We start from the raw sequence: 27,797 nt of genomic DNA, 5'->3' as shown, positions 1-27,797 counted from the left end.
ATATATATATATATATATATATATATATGTGTGTGTGTGTGTGTGTGTGTGTGTGTGTGGTTTAGGGGTCATCACCTCAATGTAGAACTGATACGGTACCAATTTTGATGCACCAGATGCGCATTTCGACAAATAATAATTCAGTGATGTCCAACTGAAATTTTTGAAATCCGAAATAACAGTCAATTTGTAAGAGCAGAGCTATTTTAGGTAATCCGAAATAACAGTAATCGTTCTAATCAAAATGTATTTCAACAATTATGAAAGTTGGAATAGCCAGCCTATCCATTTAACGCGGGAAATATAAAGCGGTCTACATAAACAATGTAATGTGACGGCATATTAGCCGCGATGTTTTTTTCTCTTTCTTTCTTCCAACCAATCAATTATAAACAACAAAACGTACAAAGGTATGAGAAAGTTTGTTTGCAATTTAAAAACGTCTGTGGCATTTTCCAAAGTATTTATTTGTTTTATCTACGGAGTTATCGAGTTATCCATGAAGTATACTGCAGTGACGGCGATATTTTTTCCAGAAGAATTACGGGTAATACTCATCATTTTTCAGCTGATGAAGAGCAAATCACGTGACTCTATGTGTCAGCATTGGAGCGAGGTCGTCGTAATACCGTGAAATGGCCAAGAAGGAAAAGCTCCGTTCACAGACCAAAAAGGCCCTAGGTTTTAGTGAACGACCGAATTTATAGAGTTCAGAACAAAACGAACTCAAATACTAGCGATAAAATACGAAAGACGGGTCAGAGAATAACAAGAACTGTTCAACTGACTAGTGAAGGAGATATCAGAGACGTCGGTGAGAGAGAAAAGGAGAGAGAGAGAGAGAGAGAGAGAGAGAGAGAGATGTCGCTATGTCAGCATGTCTGGCTACCCAAACATTTACTGTTATGTAATGTTTTCCCATTCCTGTCCAAGGGGGATAACTCTCAGTATTTTCCATAGCTTCCATTGCATCCTCTTTGAAATAATACGCAAGAAATAAAGTTTATGGCTTATTCACAGTTTAAAATCCACATAACCACAAAAGGCATGGATAAACCAGAGGTGGGATCAGATGACAAGGAGGAGTAAGCATTCGCTGTCGGCTGGTCATACCCGCCATGAGCCCTTTGTCTTGATCAGGTAATCGGAGTTAACCGTAGTCAGATTCAGTGTGCTAATGACAGCCAAACAGTTGGTATGAAACACGCCAGACAGCATTTCGCCCAATGCCAGGTTGTGTTTGCAAACTAGATCGTTATAACGACCATAGAATTTGCGAAATGCTGATTTTATAGTTGAAGTATATTGAGTGCGTTCTGCTTTGTTACGTGTACATGTACTGTAAAATATACGAATACATTTCTTCTTGCATGTAGGACACATTTAAGAGCGGTGAAAGCATTTGAAGTTACATTATACTTGCTATGAGATACAGAACATATAATGAAACATTCAAGATTGTGAAAGGAAGAAAGAACAATAACTCGTATCAAAGCTATTCCATTCGTAATGGATTGAATTACATGATACAAAATATAACAAAATTTAGCAATGATCAACGACATTACAAGGTCAACTACAATGTATACAAAATAAGAGAAACTTGTGATTTCCTCTCAGAACTGCTTTATAGATTTATTTGATTGCGGCTTAATGTTGTTGTTTCCAGCATATTACGTCATTGCTGTTAAGTGGTAGTCAATCGGTTTGAATTATAGGAGACTCTTCGAAGTGAAGGAAATATATTTGGTCTCGGATTATTTTTCTGTGTAATAGTAGAATTCATCGGAAGGCGCCACATTGAATGTTTTCCCAATATCCGTAGATGTATCTTTGAAACTTGGTCTTTGTTTTGGCTTTGCGTTCCAGCATTTGGTCATGACTCCAAAGTAGCTAGAATTGAAGTCAGAGAAATAAATCTTTCATACTATAAGAACTGCATTAAAAAAAATCATGCAAGTTATTGACTTACAAGTCGTTTGCGATTTCTGGTTTCTTCATTCTATGTCCATTTTTAACGTGGCTCTGCAAGTCTCTGCTACGTATCCCTGGGTAGGGGGTTTCACCTGGGTTGTTAAGGTAAAATCATCTATACAGTTTAATCAATCAATCATCAGAAAATATTGATTATTGTTTTCAATATACATATATTATGAATATGTTTCATATCAAATGCATTGTTTATTATACGCTTCTCTATTGCTATGAATTCAGTAAACAATGTTTTGCAGATACCCAAACTGAATATTTCCCACAAAACTACTCCAAAGGACCACACATCACTTTTGGTTGTTGCGGATTTCATTGAAAGCAGACACTCTGGAGCTGTCCATTTCACAGGGATCCGCTCCTAGAATAGAAGGAACAGTTTTCACAATTATTAAGATTAGTTAAATTCCTGACATTTATGTAAACTCCCGTCACAGGGATCCACTCCGTGTATAGAGGAGAAAGGTTTTCACAATTATCAAGATTACTAGAATTCCTGACATTTCACAGGAATCCGCTCCTAGCATAGAGGAAAAAGTGTTCACAATATGTATTCCTTACAGGAATTATGAGATTCATCGCTGTTTGTTATCTTAGTAGAATCCTGACATTTATATAAACTCCCGTTCTATCGTATAAACAGACGAAGAGATAGAAACATTAGACCAGGGTTTCCCTAGCATTAATATGGGTGAAACCAAATGGCTGTACGTTAATGTCAATATAAGAATAATTTGTAAATCATGTTGACAGACGATATTTCATATATATAAATCCACACACCTTTTCGTCAGATGCTTGATCCCCATCCCCATCGTTAGCACTGTTCTGTTGTTGTGGTGGTTCAGGTCCAAATCCATAAATCTTGGGCTCCAGTTCTTCCGTCAGTAAAATATTTCTTGCAGCAAGTCTTTTGTGTACTATCTAAATTATTATACATATATGCATTGAAGAGGATTCATACAATAAACTATTGTAATAGCAGTGTTAAATGACAAGTCTTTGAACCTTTTTTGTTTCCAGGTAAAACATTCCCTTTGAAATCCCGTAAACAATCCTATATAACAGTTCCACCGTGTCGTCCGTCAAATAGTTTTGTTGTTGCAGTAACCAGTCTCGAAGTTGTCCCTTTTCACAATATTCAAGAATCATGAATGGTCCGACTGTAAAATAAGAATTCGATAATTATGATGATTATTGTAGCTTCATTTACACAACATAGTATGCTGAATAATCAAGTCATTTTAATCTTCCTTTTCTTATATACATGTATACCACACATTTATACACATATTTATTTTAACCGTTAAAGTGCACATATTGTGGAATAGATTATTTGATGTGTATACAGTAACTTTTCTAAAAGATTACCCACATGCATCATTGTCGATGACGGCACCGATTAAATGGATGAGATTTGGATGTTCGCCGACTTCCTTTCCAAAGAAATTGATCTTTGCTTTCATCATCAACAAGTTTTCTTCACTGTAACCACCTATAAAGTGAGATAGAAGTAAATCGATTGAACACAGTAACGTGTAATTTAAGTTAACAGTTACATCTTATATTTTTATGCTAGTTTTTGTCCTTGATGAAAATTTGATAAGAATGACAAACTATTCATTTTTGAGCGGTAACCATATACATGTACTTCAATTCGAGATTTGTAATACATATCAACTTCATGCAATTTTTCATCGATACATATTTTTGTTAATCACGGTTTCTTCCCTACATTTCAAAATTTAATTGATTAGGCAATAAATTTGGGAATAAGTAGTATTTTTCAAACCCTTTCTTTGAATAATTTTCGTTTGTAAAAACTTTCAAAATAATACCACGGGTGTAGTGATCCATGTCATCGTCACGTTGGTCTTACGTTTCATCTTTGTTACATATGTAGCTACATATCCTTACATTTATCAGATTTAACATCATTTAAATCCAAGTGGAATATCGGTTAGAGAATTAAATGTAAATCAGTAATTACAAAAACACCAAATAGACGTCAGGCATCAATCTAATCTTAATGGCGTGTTCGATGGAGATCAAAATAATATGTATATTTATTATCTTAATAAATATATAAATTTCATCGCAAAGACAAACCATTATGATAATTAGAAATAAATAGAATCGTCTTCTAAGAACAAAGTTAAAAAGGTTAAGAACATTAATTCCCGTGGTAGCTAATGTCAAATCACGTGGATATTTTATTATGATCACCCGTTATACAATGCGTTACTTGTAACAGTAAAGAACTATCTGGAAAATACTCCAAATTCATAGTGACAGAGCGGTAGTGTGGTCGCAATAAATAACCTTATTAAACATAGTTAGAGTTATAAAGATATATGACCCACAAATTTTGCTCATACAATCTGTAAACGAAAATACCGGTAATTAAATACTGTACTTACTAAAATATTCAATTGATCTTTTTTACCGGGATAAAGCAAATGGACTAAAACATTTATTTTAACTCTTTTACCGAGAAATGTCAAAGGAACAGCATAGTCTAATACATTCACTTTGTCTCTTTTCACCGCAAATGAATAGCTTTGACTAAAACATTCTTAAAAATTACTTTTCAGTGTCTTTGCGACAACAGTTTGTTTTGCTTTGTTATTTCGTGGTTGGTATCTTGCTTTGTAGATATCTGCAAATCTTCCACTTGTCAACAAGGCATCCAGTACGATGTCAGAGCTTGGTATGATATAACTCTGACTGCTGCTAAGTTCCATTTGGCCGTATACATAAATATCATCACACTCATAGCTAGGGTTCTAAATGAACATAACATATATGTATTAAAATGAAAGGTTTCTAAAACATGAACATCCGTAAATAAGGATTTAGGTTAAACAAAATACAAATTTATCTAATAATTTGTAGGAACCGTTTGTTTGACTTTCCTTGTACTTACAGTATGCGCAGATGAAAATCGATTAGTGAGGTTCTTTCGTACAACTGTAACGCGGCGTCGGATGTCATCTCTTACCAGCGATAAACGACCAAGTCGCCATAGGACCACCATTGCAACAATTATCCCAAAGAGTAACAGAAACGCTTAAATGGATATCATACATCGTGAAATTATTTCACAGTCATTTTATGGTAACACAATACATACAAAATTCAAATTAATTCTTATTCATCAACATTATTTCAAAAGTACTAGTATTAAAGACATTACATCATTGAAAACGTAGCGATCCCGAAGAAAAGTTGACACCCTAACAATATTTAAAGTTATCATATATCATGTTTTCATCATGAACATGTTATTACCGATAGAGATTCCAGCGACAGCTCCGCCGGTCAGGGCAGCGGGAGACTCAATTGTTGTAAACTGGACAAAAACGGGATCACTTCGTTGTGCGCCATACTCAGTGACAAAGGACAGATTATAAACTGTTTCTGAATCCAATCCTGTCAGATCAAACCAGTCAGCATCTTTGTCTACAGACCGGGAGTGAATTTGGCCGTCTGATGAGCGGAATTTTACGACTATCTTTGTTCTCTCGTAGCATGTTGGAGATACGATCCACTTCAGACGAATGCCATTGTCATAGGTTGCGGAAACGGTTAAATTTGTGGGACCAGAGTCTAACAAATCAAATTATTAATAAAGTTAAAAAAGGGAAACAATTTTCTATATTCAGAGGTCTTGATTTATTATTCAGGACTGAGCTTTACTAAACCTCGTAAGTCAATGATTTCTTTGTAACCTTAAGGTACAATAAATATCCGTCTTATTAATCTTTTTAACTTAAGTGACGTTAAACATCATTGTAACTCTATGACTGCCCATAGCTTATTTTAAGTTAAGTTGTTTTGAAGTTATTTTCTGTCAACGAAATAAAATGACTGTCTCCATGCTGTTCGATGTTCCGGAACAGTTTGAGACAAAATGAAAACAGACCTCTGTATTCTCATTCAATTTTCAGAGACAGAAGCGAATCGACAGATGTAGAACTTGTTGAATGTTACAAGTTTCCAAAACACATAATCTTCAGCACTTGACAGACAAAATAAAGAAAGGAGTAATCCTAAATGTGCAACAAATCTTGCAAATATAAGCCGGGGCGAGGTGAAATATGTGACGTCATGGTCTATAATGCAAGTGATGAATTTGCAGATCTGATATTGTAGAAACTCTTCTATGCAACACAATAATACAAACCGCATTTAGAATTAAAGTAACAGCCGCTAACATGGAGCATTCAGTCTCTCTCTCTCTCTCTCTCTCTCTCTCTCTGTGACAACGTGACGATGTTAAGTTTGCGCAATTTACACATACAAAATAACATACATTACATTACTCCCTCAGGACCAAATTATTAAAACTCTTAATCATATTGGCATTGGATGTTACGAATGTATGATTAAGTGAATCCATGCAATTATAACGAACGATTAATATATGATTTGAGGGCCTCCGTGGCCGAGTGGTTAGAGCATCGAGCTCAAAATCGCACGGCCACTATCCTCTGTCGGCGCGGTTTGAATCCCACTCGCACTGGTATGATTTGAAACTTAGGCGATCAGTTTTTGGACAATAACTTTATACTATTGTGAAGTATATTTGTTTTGCAGTTCCTCTGCACTTATAAAAACGATCTCATGTGCCTGCACGCCAACAATGAATCATGCCATTTTACATACTAACATCTATGTAGTATGAAAATATGTTACCGTAATCCTGACATTAAATGATCATTAGATTAATTCTGGGTTTTCAATGGATCTTAGTGTATCGTTATACATGTGATAGCAAATTATTTATCACATGCAAATGTTGCAATATTTAATCATATATATATATATTGTACAATAGGGTCTTTGAAAAATACACCAACGCTACATTGGGATGTTATTTTCAAGTGCAAAGGTGTACACACTGTATAGGGCATGTGTTGGTGAATGCACCGACAAATTCAATATGGCTGAAAAATGGTGAGACGGAAGATTTGCAGATTTTTCTCTTCCTGTATATTTTGTAAACTGTGAAATATGTATTGAATCCCAGTGCATTGCACAGTGTATGTAGTCATTTACAATACTTTAAAATATATTATCAATAATAGATGAAAACAACTGATATTCCGTACAATCATATAAAACAAGTCAAACGCCAAAAATCAAATGCGAAACAGAAGCAAAGACTTACATTTATCCATGCCATCAAGCGACACCAAATCCGTTATCTGCATAAGAAATATTTGCAATTTCGTGAAAAATCTATAATTCAAAATCTATTTGAATGATTTGAAAAAGTCACCCGGGGACTATTCATTATAGAAATTGATGTCAAGACCACTTACTGTCATATTATAATATGTTGGTTTCATGGCCATGTTAAATACCGTCAGATTTAAAAGTACAAACTCCATCTCAAATTTTTCCTTTGATACAACCATCCAGCAGTTGTTTATGTCAACATAATGGCTGTAATAAAAGAAATCTCCCTTTCCAGTTTTGTATCCTTCTTTTGGTCCAGGATCCACCTGTTGTGAACAACAAATCAATCTTTAATTTTTAATAATTCTATTCACTAGTTATCATTTACCAAAGAACTTATAAAAGGAACTTTGAAACTGTGGAACTCTGCAGTGAATATACATGGGTTTTTTTTTTTCAAACATGAAACGGTTTTGAATGTAACGATAATGGAAAGTGAAAAAAAGAGATAAATACATTAGTTTGGTTTCCTGGAATATCGCCTTCATGAAAAATCACGTTACTGTTGTTCGCAATCAGTTCCCAGTGAACTTTGTGTATGCCACTATCTCTGTCAAAAGTGTCTACCTGCAACCTGAACGAAATATGTTTAACTCATTCTAAATATCTAATGTCACCAAGTGCACAGAAATATATCAATTTGTATATTTTGATAACTATGATTTAAACGACATAAGAATAATACGTTTTCTTACCTACTTGAAAAATAATACGAAGAAGATTCCACATTCCGTTCGAACCTAACGTTTGATTGCCCCAACCTTGTTGGTGGACTAGAATCGAATGATATCTGTGTCATGTCCACCTTTTCATTTCCCATTACATCAGTAGCCTTGACCCAGAAATTAAGGGTATCCCCATCTCTTCTATCGATATTGAAGGTTTGAGTTTCAGAGAACATATTGGTTACTGGACGCCAAGCAGTGGGTGTGCTGTTTCCTTGGTTTGCATTTCTATAGAAATATTCAAACTTGACTATGCCGTGAACATTTGGTATCTGTGCCAGTGTTCGATTCCCTGTTTTATCGTCCAGTTGTTCTGGAACTTGTTTTTCATATTTTGTCATATGATCAAAGTTTTGATAGCGTGCGACTGGATTTAAAAGTTTATTGGCGTCATGAAATTTGTTTTGGAAATGTCCTTTCCAAGACATCATTATGTTGTTACTGAGATTATTCTGCCACCTGTAATTTGTCTCTGGTTCAGCGCTAGTTGCCAAAAGAGGTGATTTGGTTAAAGTTATATTAGAAGTTGGGTCGTATAAAACCAAAGTACGAGCATACTGTGTATTGTTTGCGGTGTCTATGACGTTTAAAATAAAAGAATACATTCCTGATTTCTTCGGAGTATACGTGTAACTTTCGTCTGTTGTATTGAAAATCTTTTCCTCGTCTGGGTTCCACGGGTGAGGTTCTGCCAAGTTTGTTGTGTTTAGTTTTAGCAAATAAACTTGTAGTTTGTATTTCTGAATTCCAGAAAGCGCGTCTGTCCAATTACTCCATCTCAGTCTGACAGGGAACTTGAAAATACAAGGAAAATACATTCAACATGATTACATGTTAGGTGTGTTTGGAAATGGATGATGAAAAAATCATTTACATAATTAGTCTATGCCACTCCTTACATTCAAGCTGTGATAATAAGATGCATGTAATTATCTAAAAAGATACCTTGGTTATGTCTTGAACTACATCCAGTGCTTTTGCTGTGCACCGCGCATTTGAATCTTCTTGACAGTGATAAGGCTTTTTAAAGTCAAAACGAAACATTGTAGACTTTCTGGATGTCTGTCCTTTGAATGTATCTATTTTGGATGTGTGTGGTCCAACTAACTTTCTGAAGCCACCGTTTTCCGCTATCACTGTTAGTGTTAAACTATAAACAATACATATTGTAGAATATAATCATTACAAGTAACCACATATATGTTTGCAAAATTAATAGTAGTTGAATGTTTGTCGTATTTAAACAGAAAAATCCACAACGAAATTCAATATAGTACCCCCGACGGAGTTGAACCACGACTAGTGGAACCAAATATGTTGTAAAATATAAACACCTTCAGTTGTTTTTCTGGTTAAAATATCAAGACAAAACTTAACTATAAAATATAAATTTAACATATTAACATTTATAAAATTTCAAAATAAAATAATACTATTATATTATTTTATTCATTGTTACAGCAATCATACGATCACCAAAATGAAAGAAGAAGAAAACTTATTAACCATGCAACATGATTACGATATATAGCATGAGAAATACACACGTATATAATGTTTATATGCAAGACTCTAGATCTAGATATAATTTATCTATTGATCAAACCACACAAAAAAGAAGAAGTACAAACACAAACCTATTTGATGAAAAAGTACATATAGACCTACTTACTAATCACAAGTTTTCACATATTTTCTGCCAGTGAGTTTCATATTCATCATATCTACAGTTTCTAAGCAGCAAGTACTTCTCAACCACAATTCTTCCGTAACTATTTTTCTAATCGCAGATATACATGTATGTACCTGCGGACTATTTTGATATTTACAAGAAAAATAAAAAAAATTTACTACAAGCAAAATCAAGTTTTAAAATTTATACATATGTCTATTACAGTATTTACCAAATAGTACAGTGAGCTTGTAAAAATTTACAGGGATATGAAACTGTTCCAAAATCCATTGTTCATCATCACACCACAGTTCCTTTATTTGTATACAATCAAAAAATTAGATGTTCTAATGTTTCGATATCAACACCACAAAAGCTGCATATTGGAGAGTCTTTAATTTTCAGTTTGAATATATAGTTGTTGGTAGAGAATATTCTATGGAGTATCTGAAATTGCAGCCAATGCAATTTTGACTCTTGTGTAGCTTTGAAGGGGAATTCAAAAATCTTATTCCAATTAGTTTCAGCAAAATTATATCCATTTTCTTTCCATTTTTTTTTTAAAGAAGTAATTGTCTTACTGTTTTGTGTAAAAGAATATTGTACATATCTTCACACCCTTTACTGTTTTTATAGAAGAACATGATAGACTTTGGGATGGATTGGTCCTATTAAATTTTTCCCAAAGTGATTAGGAAGCTCAGATAATACTGCTTTTTTAAGTCTAGCATATTCGACAAAGTTAGTTTTTATGTTTAATTTAAGCATGTCTTGTAATCTTAAGAAATTCCCATCACTATCAAGAAGATTTTCGATGAAAACAAATCCTGCGTTGTAATAATGTTTCAAGAAGACGGATGTATTTACTTTTGGATTAAACTATATGTGGTCATTTTGAATATTAGAGACAATTTGACTGTTGATATTGATTATTTTTACCCAACTAAAGAAAACATCTTTCCAAAACACATTATTTATTCTTTTTAATATATTTAAAATGAAGTCAGACCCTTTTTGCAGTAACTCTGATACTTTCATTTGAAGAGTTGACTCTAGAAGTTTTATCTAAAATTTGACGATTGGTGATTTGCTGGCTCAAAGGTATACTAATAATTTTGGCAGAATAAATTTTGGCGGACAAGGAAGAGTTATCTCTCCTGCAAATACAGAAGTCGCATTGGGTGCGTCTTTGGCGAGTTGAATTTCGGCGGAAAGCTAGAGTTGGATTTTGGCGGAAAGCTAGCTAACTGCTCAAATAAACCAAATGTATCACCCCGCAGAAAAAAAACATGCTATACGGTACATTTAAAATTTGACGAATTTTAGCGAACATGATAATTTGTAAATAATTGATTATTTTGTCCATATACATGTATATCTCATTGAGGTAGTGCATAAACAGTAAATGAATAACATTGTTGAATGACGTCATGAATATGTATAACGTTATTTGTTGTAAACTGCTGCTTTTATGGTTTTTATCAAAATTTGACATCTTTTTTCTTGAAAAAAAAAAAAAAAACGAGCTCGATTGCCAAATAATGTTTTTCATAAATATTTTTCATACTGTTTATGTTTCGTATTATCAAGATCTACAGCACCAACTACTATCTATTTTAAGTTGAATTATGCAGTTAATGAAGTTAATTACTGTTATTTTCTATATAATTCAACGGAAAACAGTTTCGCTACTGTTAAAACAATGGTATAATAAGACGTAAATACTAAAAACAAACTGTGCTACTCAATGAAAAACAATTTCCATCATTAGTATATACATTGTCAAGATACATCCGAGTGAGGTTGTCGAGTGAAAAAAAGTCTGTAAACCCGCGACGTACGTTACGAGGGTCATACAAGATACAGACTGCACAGACACACAGACACACCGATTGATGATTGTATATTGCTTAATGTCCCTATCGAGAATTGTTCACTCATATGGAGACGTCACCAATATCAGTTAAAAGTTTCAAATTTAGGCCTATCCTCGGCGCTTACGGCCATTGAGCAATGAAGGTGCCATATAGACTAAGACACCGGGCATCCATTTTTAAAGTCATATCCGAGGACCCGTGACATTCACACCTGATGCCGAGCGTTTGGTAATGGAACTGTCATTAACTGTTTTAACGACTTAGGGGTCTCTCGTGGCCGGGATTCGAACCCCGACCTTCCGCATGCTGGGAAAACGCTCTAGACCTCCACAGCGGTTCAGACACACCTTATATATATATATATATATATATATATATATATATATATATATGATGTTTGTATGTGCGTGTATGTTGATGGGTATATGTAATACTTTAATACAAACTTACTTATCTCCATTCTCCAACAGCCTATCAAAATCTGGATCTGTGAAGTTACAGCGAAAATCGGTGTTTGGATTCCGAGAACCTGGTTCATAATGACAGGGTAAGGTTTCATTCATACTCACTAAATGTTGACTTGGATCTATAAATGAGTAAAATTGTCTTTTAATGCTGAGTATTACTACCAAAGAGATTGTTGAACGGGAGCATGGTATTTCCCAGTACATAACGGGAGCATGGTATTTCCCAGTACATAATTCTCTGCTGATGTCTCCAGGAAAGCTCCTTAGGATATATTCAATGTAATAGAAACTTTCTCACCTTTAAAAAAAATTCTAAATTATTAAATGAATATCAATGTATCAAGTTTCAAGTTTTATTTTTTCTAATTCGCTGTTAACACAACATAGAGAACATATTAAACAAGCGTTCAAAAATATTCAAGCAGGCACAGGTATATCATATAAATATATATCACAATCTTGATAATAAATAAGTACAATAATAGACTATATATCTATAATCTACCACAAAATACATGTATGAAAAGCACACAGGTAATACAACAATTGTCAAAGAGTAAACATGGCCTTAACAGTCACCTGAGTAAGCTCATTTTTACTCTTTAGAAATCATTGTGTTACCTCTTTGTTTTATACATCTCCATTTTTATACACATTGCGTATCATAATCATATAAACAGTTTGTCTACTTGATATCTAGCAATAAAGAAATGTTCTATTCCATTTTCAATGCGCAATGTATATGACCAATCTATTACCAATCTGGTGACTGAACCCTAATGAATTTCACAGCATTGTGGTAGATAGTGTAGTGCCTATAAAGTCAATATTTGCCCCATTGAAGTCCAGAAGTAAAGAAGATACAAGGCATTCCCAATATATCACCAACTTAATAACATCCTGGGGTCATGAATATCACAGTTTTGGTGTAAGGCGCTTTGCTCATTAAAATCATACCAACAGTTTGACTGCTTGATAGACAGAAGTTGAAAAGAAAATTTCTGATATATTCTGCGATATATCACCCCCCACCCCCGGTCCCACTCTAGGGACTGAACCCCCCCCCCCCCGGTCCCACTCTAGGGACTGAACCCAGAGGTCATGAATTTCACAGTTTTGGGTAGAAGGTTCAATGTTCATTATAATAACGGACCTGTTTTTGTATTCTTATGAGGTTTATTCAAAACCTTCTATATGAGAAAATAAATCTCTTGCTGTGGCCCTCAACTCGACATTTAGGTATATCGACGACGTTTTACCTGCATATGGTATTTATATCTCTCAACTGATTCGATACGACAAAGTCAGCATTTCGCAAGTTCTATGGTCGTTATAACGATCTAGTTTGCCAATACACCCTATCATTGGGTCAAATGCCGTCTGACGTGTTTCATACCGATTATAAGACCGTTCTTGACACCCGGATTTTGATTACGAATAACTCCGTTTACCTGATCAAGATATAGGGCTCAGGGCGGGTGGAACCGGTCGACAGGGGAATGCTTACTCCTCCTTCAATAAATGATGAACTATTGACGTCCAACTTAACCCCACCATGGGATATGAACCTTGAACCTAGGGATCATACTAATAACTTAACTGCTTCATGTCCAGGAGTAGAGGCCACTTTTAAAAGATTACATTAATTTTTATTTGTTTGGTCATAGATCCCAGCTGGAACGCAGGGTCCACAAAATTCACAATTTGTGTTTCCTTTCACCGATATATTTTATATGCAATCATTGGTTGAAATTGGTTCTGCCTTTTCAGAGAAAAGGCTGGCAATATTCAAATGTTTATGACCGATGCGTAACGAATGACGATGAAGAAATACGAATAGCAATAGGTCACCTGAATGACGAGGGTTACCAAAAATGTGAATACTTAGGTGATGGCTAAGGCCCATTGACCTTTTGTTGTAAAGTTATTTTGATGAGAAAAATAAATAGATACCGTTCGTTTAAGGATTAGAATATGATGTTCGGGAATATATACACATATACATGTAGGTCGTGTATGGGAGTTATACCTACAGTTCAATAATTCAAATAGACGAAATCAAAATCATCAATTCTAAGCATTTTACAATTTTAAAAAACCATCTCCGAAACAAAATTCAAAAGCGACAAATAAAAAGTGAAATGATTTTATAATTTTTCCAAGAATGCAAAATTAATGGGAAACCTTTTTCATTTAATCGTCGAAATGAATGCATAATTCCGTTCCATTTTGAACTGTCAAAAGCACGACCACTTTGTTTTCTGAAAATTTTCGAAAGCTTTTAAACATCGCATTTTAAAAATAATTATAGTAACAGTTTTAATATAATTTAAGTTTGGTTTTATAGGTAATTGTTTGAGTAGAAATTACCATTTCTGTCGACTTTGAGTAAGACAATATGGATTTTTCCCGACACGATTCCAAATTTGAATTCCTCAACATAGTATGGAAGCGTCATGCCCTCTGGCGGTGTGTAAATGGCTGCAAATTCAACATCGATGTAGTTGTACTTGAGCTGGTTTATCCACATTGTGTCTATTATTGTAGAGTTTGGTTTTGAGGAATCGGTCATAAATCGATACCACTCCCTTTTATCTGTCCTCCCAATAAATGCTAGGGTTGAAGTACACTGTGTTATAGTCGGAACCAGCTTTGATGTCACTACAAAATTTAAAAGGAAATTAATTCTGAACACTCCACAACTTTCAATCCCAATAAAAAAAATTAAAGAATTCATAAACTGATATGAATAACGTGATATTGGTGCACAAAAAATCAATAAATATGTTACAATGCATGTCTAGTTAAGATAGTACTGCGCTCGGTGTCAATGCCGTAGTAAAAACGCTGTTTTACTTACTTGTCTTACATCGCTGGTACCCACTTTGACCGGTGAAGCCTTCGTCACATTGGCAAATGATGGAGTTTGAACACTTTCCAGGAAAGCAAGGCGAGTGATAGGAACACAGAGCTTTATTAATACAAAATACAGGGAATGTATTTTGGGAAACATAACTATATCTTACATATGACTTTTCTTTCATGGAAATGTATTCATCCATAGGAAATCCGTTTCTTCTAAAATTTTATCCTTATTGTCAACAGATACCATTCTGAACAGTCATTACGTACGCGTTTCGCATGCTCTCCCAGTGTACGTCTCGTCACAGGAACATGTGTCAGGAGAGATACAGGTACCACCATTCTGGCACGGTGGGTGACATACAGCTGGAAAGTATTATACATTTATGCCATGGTATATCAAAGAAAATTTCATAGCACTGCCTTGATCTCGGCCTCTGTATCAGAGCGAGTTTGTGGTATCATCTCCGGGATCGGGCCAACACTACCAATGTGGGCTGCTACCACTAACTCGGGTTAATACCATTACCTCAAGCTGATACTACCAACTAAGGTTGATTCCAGGACTGAGATCAAAACAACACAAAATGCAAAGTATCGTTCATGTACAACACATGTACATGTAATACCGCATTTGCTACAAGAACTTATTAGAGAGTTTTACTTCTTTCTGAAATAAATTCGTGTTCTACTTTAAATGTTTTCCAAATTCCTTGGCCGTTATAATGATTAAGTTTGCCAATACAGCCTGTGATTGGGTAAAATATTGTCTGCCGTGTTTCATATCGATTTTTTAACCGTTCTTTATACACTGATTACTCTATTTGCCTAATCAAGTTATAGGGCTCACAGTGGGTGTGACCGGTTGACAGTGTTTACTCCTCATACGCCAGATCTGGTATGTCCAGGGGTCAGTGTTTGCCCTACTGTTAAATTTGTATTATTTCTACATGTAGGAGTCATGGGATTGAATCACTGATCCTTATTATAACTTTTCCTTAATATATCGTCACCTTTTATCAAACGGTTTACTTTTTCAAAATTTTCATAAACATCTAAAGTTGAGCTAATTCTTGGATACTCTCTGGCTGCTTTTAATGAGAGATAAATGGAATATACAAAATCAACACATGAATGAAATTGATATTTTAGCAGATAAAACATCGTCGGTGTAGCTAGCTATCGAGATGAAGACCAAAGCAGGATAATTCTTCTCAAGTTTTAGAATAAATGAAATCCTGTATACATGTATCATTTTCTATTAATTGATATATATCACACTCCAAAGAAGGTTTGAGGTGCACTTTCCAGCATATTGACTTACCAGATGTATTGTTTTCTTCAAAAACAAAAGTCCCATGGGGATCCGGGTTATAATAGGTCCTCAGTACCCCTTGCTTGTCGTAAGAGGCGACTAAATGGGGCGGTCCCTCAGATGAGACCGCAAACACCGAGGCCTCGTGTCACAGCAGATGTGGCACAATAAAGATCCCCCTGCTTAAAGGTCATAAGTGGCTAGCATAGGTCTAAATTTTGCAGCCCTTCACCGGCAGTGGTGACGTCTCCATATGAATGAAATATTCTCGAGAAGGACGTTAAACAATATCCAATCATCAACCATTCGAAAAATTGTCCCTCATATAGATACTTATAAGCCTAAAATGAGAGGCCTTCTATCTGTTATAGATACTTACGTGTCTAACAAACTCCCCCTGTATGTTATAGATACTTGCGTGTTTAACGAACTCCTCCTGTATGTTATAGGTACTTACGTATCTGACAAACTCCTCCTGTATGATATATACATACCCACGTGTCTAACAATCTCCTCATGTATGTTAAAGATACTTGCGTGTTTAACGAACTCCTCCTGTATGTTATAGGTACTTACATGTCTAACAAACTCCTCCTGTATGTCATAGATAACCACGTGTCTAATAAACTCCTCCTGTATGTTACATATATTTACGTGTCTGACAAACTCCTCCTGTATGTTATAGATACTCACGTTTCTAACAAACTCCTCCTGTACGTTATAGATACTCACGTGTCTAACAAACTCCTCCTGTACGTTATAGATACCCACGTGTCTAACAAACTCCTCCTGTATGCTATAGATACCCACGTGTCTAACAAACTCCTCCTGTATGTTATAGGTACTTACGTGTCTAACAAACTCCTCCTGTATGTTACATATACTTAGGTGTCTAACAAACTCCTCCTCTATGCTATAGATACTCAGGTGTCTAACAAACTCCTCCTGTATGTCATAGCTACTCACGTGACTAACAAACTCCTCCTGTATGTTATAGATAACCACGTGTTTAACAAACTCCTCCTGTATGTTATAGGTACTTACGTGTTTAACAAACTCCACCTGTATGTTACATATACTTATGTGTCTAACAAACTCCTCCTGTATGTTACATATACTTACGTGTCTAACAAACTCCTGTATGTTATAGATACGTGTCTTACAAACTCCTCCTGTATGTTACATATACTTACGTGTCTAACAAACTCCTCCTGTATGTTATAGATATTCATGTGTCTAACAAACTCCTCCTGTATGTTACATATACTTACGTGTCTAACAAACTCCTCCTGTATGTTATAGGTACTCACGTGTCTAACAAACTCCTCCTGTATGTCATACATACTCACGTGTCTAACAAACTCCTCCTGTATGTTATAGATACTCACGTGTCTAACAAACTCCTCCTATATGTCTTAGATAACCACGTGTTTAATAAACTCCTCCTGTATGTTACATATACTTATGTATCTGACAAACTCCTCCTGTATGTTATAGATACTCACGTGTCTAACAAACTCCGCATATATGTTATAGATACTCACGTGTCTAACAAACTCCTCCTGTATGTTACATATATTTACGTGTCTAACAAACTCCTCCTGTATGTTACATATACTTACGTGTCTAACAAACTACTCCTGTGTTATATATACTTACGTGTCTAACAAACTCCAGTATGTTATAGATACTCACGTGTCTAACAAACTCCTCCTGTATGTTATATACACTTACGTGTCTGACACACTCCTCCTGTATGCTATAGGTACTCATGTGTCTAACAAACTCCTCCTGTATGTTACATATACTCACGTGTCTAACAAACTCCGCCTGTATGTTATAGATACTCACGTGTCTAACAAACTCCTCCTGTATGTTACATATAATTACGTGTCTAACAAACTCCTCCTGTATGTTACATATACTTACGTGTCTAACAAACTCCTGTATGTTATAGATACTCACGTGTCTAACAAACTCCTGTATGTTATATACACTTATGTGTCTAACAAACTCCTCCTGTATGTTACATATACTTACGTGTCTACCAAACTCCTCCTGTATGTTATAGATACTCACGTGTCTAACAAACTCCTCCGGTATGTTACATACACTTACGTGTCTAACAAACTCCTCCTGTATGTTATAGGTACTTACGTGTCTAACAAACACCTCCTGTATGTTATAGATACTCACGTGTCTAACAAACACCTCCTGTATGTTATAGATACTCACGTGTCTAACAAACTCCTCCTGTATGTTATAGATATTCATGTGTCTAACAAACTCCTCCTGTATGTTACATATACTTACGTGTCTAACAAACTCCTGTATGTTATAGATACGTGTCTTACAAACTCCTCCTGTATGTTACATATACTTACGTGTCTAACAAACTCCTCCTGTATGTTATAGATATTCATGTGTCTAACAAACTCCTCCTGTATGTTACATATACTTACGTGTCTAACAAACTCCTCCTGTATGTTATAGGTACTCACGTGTCTAACAAACTCCTCCTGTATGTCATACATACTCACGTGTCTAACAAACTCCTCCTGTATGTTATAGATACTCACGTGTCTAACAAACTCCTCCTATATGTCTTAGATAACCACGTGTTTAATAAACTCCTCCTGTATGTTACATATACTTATGTATCTGACAAACTCCTCCTGTATGTTATAGATACTCACGTGTCTAACAAACTCCGCATATATGTTATAGATACTCACGTGTCTAACAAACTCCTCCTGTATGTTACATATATTTACGTGTCTAACAAACTCCTCCTGTATGTTACATATACTTACGTGTCTAACAAACTACTCCTGTGTTATATATACTTACGTGTCTAACAAACTCCAGTATGTTATAGATACTCACGTGTCTAACAAACTCCTCCTGTATGTTATATACACTTACGTGTCTGACACACTCCTCCTGTATGCTATAGGTACTCATGTGTCTAACAAACTCCTCCTGTATGTTACATATACTCACGTGTCTAACAAACTCCGCCTGTATGTTATAGATACTCACGTGTCTAACAAACTCCTCCTGTATGTTACATATAATTACGTGTCTAACAAACTCCTCCTGTATGTTACATATACTTACGTGTCTAACAAACTCCTGTATGTTATAGATACTCACGTGTCTAACAAACTCCTGTATGTTATATACACTTATGTGTCTAACAAACTCCTCCTGTATGTTACATATACTTACGTGTCTACCAAACTCCTCCTGTATGTTATAGATACTCACGTGTCTAACAAACTCCTCCGGTATGTTACATACACTTACGTGTCTAACAAACTCCTCCTGTATGTTATAGGTACTTACGTGTCTAACAAACACCTCCTGTATGTTATAGATACTCACGTGTCTAACAAACACCTTCTGTATGTTATAGATACTCACGTGTCTAACAAACTCCTCCTGTATGTTATAGATATTCATGTGTCTAACAAACTCCTCCTGTATGTTACATATACTTACGTGTCTAACAAACTCCTCCTGTATGTTATAGGTACTCACGTGTCTAACAAACTCCTCCTGTATGTCATACATACTCACGTGTCTAACAAACTCCTCCTGTATGTTATAGATACTCACGTGTCTAACAAACTCCTCCTATATGTCTTAGATAACCACGTGTTTAATAAACTCCTCCTGTATGTTACATATACTTATGTATCTGACAAACTCCTCCTGTATGTTATAGATACTCACGTGTCTAACAAACTCCGCATATATGTTATAGATACTCACGTGTCTAACAAACTCCTCCTGTATGTTACATATATTTACGTGTCTAACAAACTCCTCCTGTATGTTACATATACTTACGTGTCTAACAAACTACTCCTGTGTTATATATACTTACGTGTCTAACAAACTCCAGTATGTTATAGATACTCACGTGTCTAACAAACTCCTCCTGTATGTTATATACACTTACGTGTCTGACACACTCCTCCTGTATGCTATAGGTACTCATGTGTCTAACAAACTCCTCCTGTATGTTACATATACTCACGTGTCTAACAAACTCCGCCTGTATGTTATAGATACTCACGTGTCTAACAAACTCCTCCTGTATGTTACATATAATTACGTGTCTAACAAACTCCTCCTGTATGTTACATATACTTACGTGTCTAACAAACTCCTGTATGTTATAGATACTCACGTGTCTAACAAACTCCTGTATGTTATATACACTTATGTGTCTAACAAACTCCTCCTGTATGTTACATATACTTACGTGTCTACCAAACTCCTCCTGTATGTTATAGATACTCACGTGTCTAACAAACTCCTCCGGTATGTTACATACACTTACGTGTCTAACAAACTCCTCCTGTATGTTATAGGTACTCACGTGTCTAACAAACACCTCCTGTATGTTATAGATACTCACGTGTCTAACAAACTCCTCCGGTATGTTACATATACTCACGTGTCTAACAAACTCCTCCTGTATGTTATAGGTACTTACGTGTCTAACAAACACCTATATGCTATAGATAGTTATGTACTTACGTGTCTGACATACTGTGCCTTTGTACGTTGACGGACATTGACATGTCTTTGGTGACACACATGTCCCTCCGTTCAAACATGGTGGTTCACAAACAGCTGAAACGGATTAATTGAAAGATATATTTACTGATAATATTTTCAAATGTCCCTCAATTTGCGCTACTAATACTTTTTTCGTACTGTTTGTGTTATCAATTAATTTTCTCTTAATCGGAAGACACGTACATGTATTTCTTAGAAATATATGCTTGTGTTTGAAACCGTGATATGGAAGGTAAAATCTAGCAATGGAAGACATTTACAGCGACTCATGAACCACACATGCGCCAAGTTCTTATGCATTATCAAAAATATTCTTATTGCTATTGTCCATTTGACGAAGAATGACTTCTATCAATTACTCAGTGAAATCCTTTTAAAAGGTAACCGACGCTTGAATCATTTGATGAATTATCAATGTAGCTATCTATGCAAACGTTAAGAAACGTATAATCGCAAGCCTTGCACGTGTATTGATAATAGTTTGAAGCATTGATAAATTGCCGGTCGTTCAAAATCGGGGCATTAGTAATTGTGAGGTGAGTGTATCAAAATAAAAAACGTAGTGAAAGTCAATGAATGTATTTCACTTTGGCATCCCTCACTCTTTGATATAATGATGTACAATACACCTGCGTGACAGATATACTTACCAATGTTACATTGTGGCCCCGTGTATTGTTGTTCCCTACAGCGGCACGTATTGGGGCTAACACATGTCCCTCCATGTTGACAATCAGGATTACATATAGCTAAAAATACCACATAAATGCATTGTTATAAAGAGTGTAACATTATTGGTAAAGGTTTTCTTGATAGTTTATGAATTATGATAAAAGTCGATATAACTTTTTATCTTGCTTTAAAAATCCCAGTCATTCAATAAAATGGAACCAAACAATAAAATGTATTTATAGATACTTATAGTACACCTTTCATAGTACTTATATAGGAGATGTGTATATTCACTATAACAGAACAACAGCAATCTAATTAAAATTAGCTGTTTTGGAACCGTTACCACTTTTGATAAGCGGTAGTGGATTCAAAACAGCTAATTTTAATTAGATGAGGACAACAATTACTATAAAGTATATCCCAAAACAGTCTGTAGTTTTAAGTTTTAAATTGTAAAAATTGTAAGCGAATGAGTGCTATTGGTTGCATATTGCAGCATATTGTCACTGATGAAAGGTGAAGATAACAAACAGTGATCAATTTCATAATTCCTATAAGGAACTCCTAGGAGGAGTAAGTATTCCCTGTCGACCGGTTACACCCACCTCGAGCCCTATATCTTGATACAGTAAACGGAGTAATCTGTAGTCAAAATCAATGTATGAACTCTTTAAAATGATACCAAACTAATACTAAATGTATTCATTTATTTACAATCATGCTGGTGACAATGCCTTGCCATATGAACACGTGGATTGCAAGGTTTTAAAATCTGTTCTTGCGCAAGATAGCGAAATCTTAATTGAATGATTTAGATATGATTGTATGAAAGCTTATAAGACTCTCTTATGAGTAGCCATGAAATATAAGGTGATTCCACCCGAGGGTTGCAAAAAAAAGCTGTGAAACCCGAGGCTTTGCCGAGGGTTTTACCGCTTTTTTGCAACCCCGAGGGTGGAATCACCTTAATATTTCATGGCAACTCATAAGAGAGTATTTTTCTCTCATATTTCTAGAGTTTTCCGTTTTCCTTGTGCCTAGCGACGCCATTTTGAGAATTTTCCAATTAATTAATTTTTCGCTGTACATTAAAAATAACACCAGAATCGAATTCTACGACCATCTATTTGGCAACTACGTTGCCGACAAAAAATCGGCCGTCGAGTGTATAAGTGAATTGTATTAGAGTTATTCCTCTTTGAATAAATCAATAATCAGTGTGATGCGTGACGTAACTCGACAGTCCATCAGCGCGAAACATTTTGACAGACCTAATCAGAATATGAGACAGAACTAATCAGAATATTAATCCACAACTGCACGGTTTTTTTTCTTAAAGGAGCATTGATATTGCTATTGAGCAGTTATTTAATGACGAGTATGTGAAGAGAGATTCCAAGTAGTTTTTGTTGGTGAATATGGGCATGGCTAGACTTTCGTTTTCCACGTGTGCAAGGACTCGAGTCTCATGGACATTGAAGGCACTTATTTCACCGGAGACACGGACAGTAGACGTTGACAGAGTGAATGTGGAGGTAGGCCTAGAACTAATAGACCGTGTGGGCTGGGTTTCTGTGAACTGGCATAATGCACCGGATGACATCTAGGTGTATGAGGAATTTGTGACTGTTGTTGAGTGTGCAGTAATTGTTCAAGGAATGTGTAATTTTGTGTCTGGTCACATACACCTGGACATTATCAGGGACATTACAATCTGTCATTTTTTTTGTACAAGAGCTTTGCAGACGCTAGTGTTTGTCAATCGAGGCGAGGTAAGTTGCAAGCTATAGTTGTGTATTGATTATGACGTCACGGGATATGTAAGATAAACGTCACGTGATATGAAAGATAGAAATATCTTACATACCTTTCTTTCATAGAATATCTGTATCTTACATATGTAGATATGAGCGAATATAAGACTCTCTTATGAGTAGCCATGAAATATAAGGTGATTCCACCCGAGGGTTGCAAAAAATCTGTGAAACCCGAGGCGTTGCCGAGGGTTTTACCGCTTTTTTGCAACCCCGAGGGTGGAATCACCTTAATATTTCATGGCAACTCATAAGAAAGTATTTTTCTCTCATATTTCTAGAGTTTTCCGTTTTCCTTGTGCCTAGCGACGCCATTTTGAGAAATTTCCAATTAATTAATTTTTTGCTGTACATTAAAAATAACACCAGAATCGAATTCTACGACCCTCATTTTGGCAACTACGTTGCCGTAAAAAAATCGGCCGACGAGTGTATAAGTGAATTGTATTAGAGTTATTCCTCTTTGAATAAATCAATAATCAGGGTGATGCGTGACGTAACTCGACAGTCCATCAGCGCGAAACATTTTGACAGACCTAATCAGAATATGAATCCACAACTGCACGTTTTTTTTTTCTTAGAGGAGCATTGCTATTGATATTAATTGAGCAGTTATTTAATGACGAGTGTGTGAAGAGAGATTCCAACTTGTGGTTGTTGTTGGTGGATATGGGCATGGCACAGGCACTTGTTTCTGTAAATGACTTATGACCTCTGTATACTAATAACAACACAAAGTAACTAGCTTCAAATGACACCCCTGAGAATGTCGGCCTTTTGAGCTTCTAGGGAATATGCTATGTAAATGTATTTACTACCGTTGTATTGTACAATCATTCAACTTAAAAACCATGTATGACATGACTGCATTCATTGCCTCTTATCGCCGAAAACTGCAACAAAACATGGATTTTCCGTTTTATACCACGAAGTGCTATGTACTGATACCGCACAGAATGAAAATTGTATATTCGTTGTGTTGAAAAATAAAGTCTCATTGTTTTATTATCACAATAAATTGATACGATGTTTATTACCAAAAAATCTTGAACATATTGCTTTGTTAACAAAATAAAAATTTTGAATTCAAGACGCTGTACGCTATTTTTAGTTACTCAAAAAAACCAAAGCTTTCGTACTTTCGGGATTTTACATGTCATCAAAAGATAGAAGCTAAGACCTCCCGAGTGGAGATTTAAAAATATTTTCGTGTCGGAATCATTTCTGATGAAGATAATAATGAAATTATGACTTACTGTAAATACAACTTCGTTAACTAGTATGAGAAATATTTCTGCCAATTGCATGTTTCATGCAGATCTATGGAAAGTCAGAGAAAATACAGATAAAAGATTATTTGGAAGTATGCAAAATAGAGCAAGGAAAGTTTTTTAGTGATGTGTTATTGACTTTGTGGTATGTATTGATGTGGCAAGTACCTGTTGTTACATTGAAGTTTTATGAAACCCACCATAAGTACCAAGAACGCTGCAGGCACATACCAAAGTTTTTCGGAGACGACTGGCCAACCCTTAACATTAACTGTTATTTTCATGCGTGCAAATGGAGATATATTGCGAGAATGGCCCCTCCACTATTTTTGATAGTACTATGTAGTAGTGAATGAGAAGATATTAATGCATGTAAGCTTGAAAGTTATGAATTGAAGCCCTGGAGCAAAGAATGACCCCTCCCAGCCTGAGGGGAAAAAATTGAGACAGCATTGACGAACACTATAACACCCCCACCCCCCCCCCACCCCCCATGCACACACTAATTAAGGTTCTGAAGGTCTTTATCATGACTATCATAGTCTGTCAGGAAATTTAAACAAGCCATGTGCAACTTACAACTTCTCCGACCGAACCCCCTCCCCGCATCCCTAATATTACGGATCTGTCCCGATATGGAAAAATTCACAGGCATCTGAAGTATGGACACCCCCCCCCCCCTTTCTGATTTTTTGGGGCGGCGATTATTTCTCCGAAATGTGTGGATTCCCCGTCTATTCCATCCTAATTTCGATTTATGTAATCGTAAACTTGCTTTTTTGTAAGCCTTAAATACCTTATACTGTTTATAATAAGTATATTCTATATTATACCAGTCCAGTAGAAGGCCAATCTCTAAAGCTTGTGAAAAGCGTAAAACAACTACATCAATCGAAATTGGGTTGAGAGAGACAAGGAATCCACACATTTTGGAGACATTGTCACCGCAAAAAAAAAAAAAAATGAGAAGGGGGGATTATAGTTATCAGGTGTCTGTGGAAAAAAAATATGGGGGGGATGGAGTCCCCTTTATTTTTTGTAGCATTTCCCCCCTAATGTTAGTAACTAAATTATATAAAAAAAGATCAATTGTGGTTAATGGTCACCATTAAAATCATCCTTTTGCCTGTTATTTTTAATTCATCTCTGATGCTCTATCTTTCTATAAATAACTCTAAAGAATTCCAAACGTAATTTTAGAAGAGCGTGCTAGCCAGTCAAAATCGCCCACGTATTCTGTGCGGTATCAGTACATAGCACTTCGTGGTATAAAACGGAAAATCCATTTTTTGTTGCAGTTTTCGGCGATAAGAGGCAATGAATGCAGTCATGTCATACATGGTTTTTAAGTTGAATGATTGTACAATACAACGGTAGTAAATACATTAGCATCACATATTCCCTGGAGGCTCAAAAGGCCGACATTCTCAGGGGGTGCCATTCTGTGTCATTTGAAATCTAATTACCTATTGTTGTTATTAGTATACAGAGGTCATAAGTCATTTACAGAAACAAGTGCCTGTGGGGCATGGCTAGGCTTTCGTTTTCCACGCGTGCAAGGACTCGAGTCTCATGGACATTGAAGGCACTTATTTCACCTGAGACACGGACAGTGGTAGGCCTAGAGCTAGTAGACCGTGTGGGCTGGGTTTCTGTGAACTGGCATAATGCACAGGATGACATAGGTGTATGAGGAATTTGTGACTGTTGTTGACTGTGCGGTAATTGTTCAAGGAATGTGTATTTTTGTGTCCGGTCACATACACCTGGAGATTATCAGGGACATTACAAGCTGTCATTTTTTTTGTACAAGAGCTTTGCAGACGCTAGTGGCGAGGTAAGTTGCAAGCTAGTTGTGTATTGATTATGACGTCACGGGATATGTAAGATAAACGTCACGTGATATGAAAGATAGAAATATCTTACATACCTTTCTTTCATAGAATATCTGTATCTTACATACGTAGATATGAGAGAAAGAAATATCTTACATACCTTTCTTTCATAGAATATCTGTATCTTACATACGTAGATATGAGAGAAAATTCTGTCAAATTCAAGCCAAATGTATTTGGCGAAAGGCAAAATATAGCACGACGTCCGTAATATCTGCGACACTGAAATACAGCGTATTGACAAAATTACTTTTGTAAACAGGAGCCAACATTGATCTTTTGACTCAAGTTCCATGACCACATCTCAGATATTCAAAAATGTGACCACATCTCCGATATTCAAAAATGTGACCACATCTCAGATATTCAAATATGTGACCACATCTCAGATATTCAAAAATGTGACCACATCTCAGATATTCAAAAATGTGACCACATCTCAGATATTCAAAAATGTGACCACATCTCAGATATTCAAATATGTGACCACATCTCAGATATTCAAAAATGTGACCACATCTCAGATATTCAAAAATGTGACCACATCTCAGATATTCAAAAATGTGACCACATCTCAGATATTCAAAAATGTGACCACATCTCAGATATTCAAAAATGTGACCACATCTCAGATATTCAAAAATGTTTTCAGATAAAATATAGAATATATACATTGGTGTCATTATCTTGAATTCCAATTTTGTAAATTAACACGATTTATTGATTTATCTGCTGAAATCCCAAGACTATGCAAGCTTAAGGGAATTAAGCTCATACGTTATCAGATTTCGCAAATTCTTACTCGTTGTTTTCAAGGACATAAACGGTTTGTGAATTTTTTTTTAAAAAAATACTTAAGAGAGCTTACGAATTTCACAGTGTCTGCCAGTGTAACCATGGTGACACGTGCAGTAGTTAGGCCTGGAACAGTAACCATGCTGACAACTTGGATAGCATACAGCTGAAACAATATAGGAAAAAAAATGAAAGAAAGCAAAAGTGAGCAAGCTCACATACCCCACGCTCCAACATTGCTTGGCAATGCCTCACATAATGAATGGTAAATAAAATGTTAATGCATTACTTAAAGAACAGGACAGGTGGACTCGAAATTCTAAGTTCAAATTGGGCATAGCTCCCAGAAAAATTATTGAATTAGAATTTCCTTGGAAGATGCGCATCTACACGGTGTGTCCTTATTAACTACAAAGTTCCACGAAATTCTAATGAGTGGTCTCCGAGGGGTTGCGTTGACAAGAAAAGGACTGACAGACGGGTCTAAAACATTATACCCTCCGAAACGAAGTTGCGTGGGGTATAATTAAACAGCTTTTATTGATGTCTTCATTTCATAAACGCGTATTTTCCGGTATAATATGAGCCCTGTAAGTTGAAGAA

At 35.7% G+C, this 27,797-nt stretch overlaps 1 protein-coding gene across 1 annotated transcript in view; it reads right to left on the bottom strand.

Moving 5' to 3' along the window:
* Positions 1-1,491: 1,491 nt before the first annotated feature.
* Positions 1,492-27,797, bottom strand: part of LOC125651938 (uncharacterized) — a 40,209-nt gene continuing 13,903 nt past the window's right edge. The window contains exons 5-25 of the mRNA XM_048880790.2: positions 27,268-27,360; positions 21,395-21,493; positions 20,703-20,798; positions 15,107-15,202; positions 14,835-14,945; positions 14,345-14,635; positions 11,958-12,093; positions 8,904-9,108; positions 7,929-8,752; positions 7,690-7,807; positions 7,317-7,499; positions 7,163-7,199; positions 5,281-5,598; positions 4,916-5,058; positions 4,577-4,775; positions 3,365-3,484; positions 2,998-3,152; positions 2,773-2,913; positions 2,236-2,350; positions 1,973-2,066; positions 1,492-1,893 (exon numbers count right to left, since the gene is read on the bottom strand). Of these exons, the coding sequence (XP_048736747.2) occupies positions 1,758-1,893; positions 1,973-2,066; positions 2,236-2,350; positions 2,773-2,913; positions 2,998-3,152; positions 3,365-3,484; positions 4,577-4,775; positions 4,916-5,058; positions 5,281-5,598; positions 7,163-7,199; positions 7,317-7,499; positions 7,690-7,807; positions 7,929-8,752; positions 8,904-9,108; positions 11,958-12,093; positions 14,345-14,635; positions 14,835-14,945; positions 15,107-15,202; positions 20,703-20,798; positions 21,395-21,493; positions 27,268-27,360 (3,710 nt within the window). The 3' untranslated portion in view covers positions 1,492-1,757. The remainder of the gene's footprint in view (positions 1,894-1,972; positions 2,067-2,235; positions 2,351-2,772; positions 2,914-2,997; positions 3,153-3,364; positions 3,485-4,576; positions 4,776-4,915; positions 5,059-5,280; positions 5,599-7,162; positions 7,200-7,316; positions 7,500-7,689; positions 7,808-7,928; positions 8,753-8,903; positions 9,109-11,957; positions 12,094-14,344; positions 14,636-14,834; positions 14,946-15,106; positions 15,203-20,702; positions 20,799-21,394; positions 21,494-27,267; positions 27,361-27,797) is intronic.

The sequence above is a fragment of the Ostrea edulis genome, chromosome 5, assembly GCF_947568905.1.
Source record: "Ostrea edulis chromosome 5, xbOstEdul1.1, whole genome shotgun sequence".
Taxonomy (NCBI): domain Eukaryota; kingdom Metazoa; phylum Mollusca; class Bivalvia; order Ostreida; family Ostreidae; genus Ostrea; species Ostrea edulis.
The sequence above is the reverse complement of the archived record's forward strand: the minus strand, read 5'-3'. Positions and strand labels throughout refer to the sequence as shown.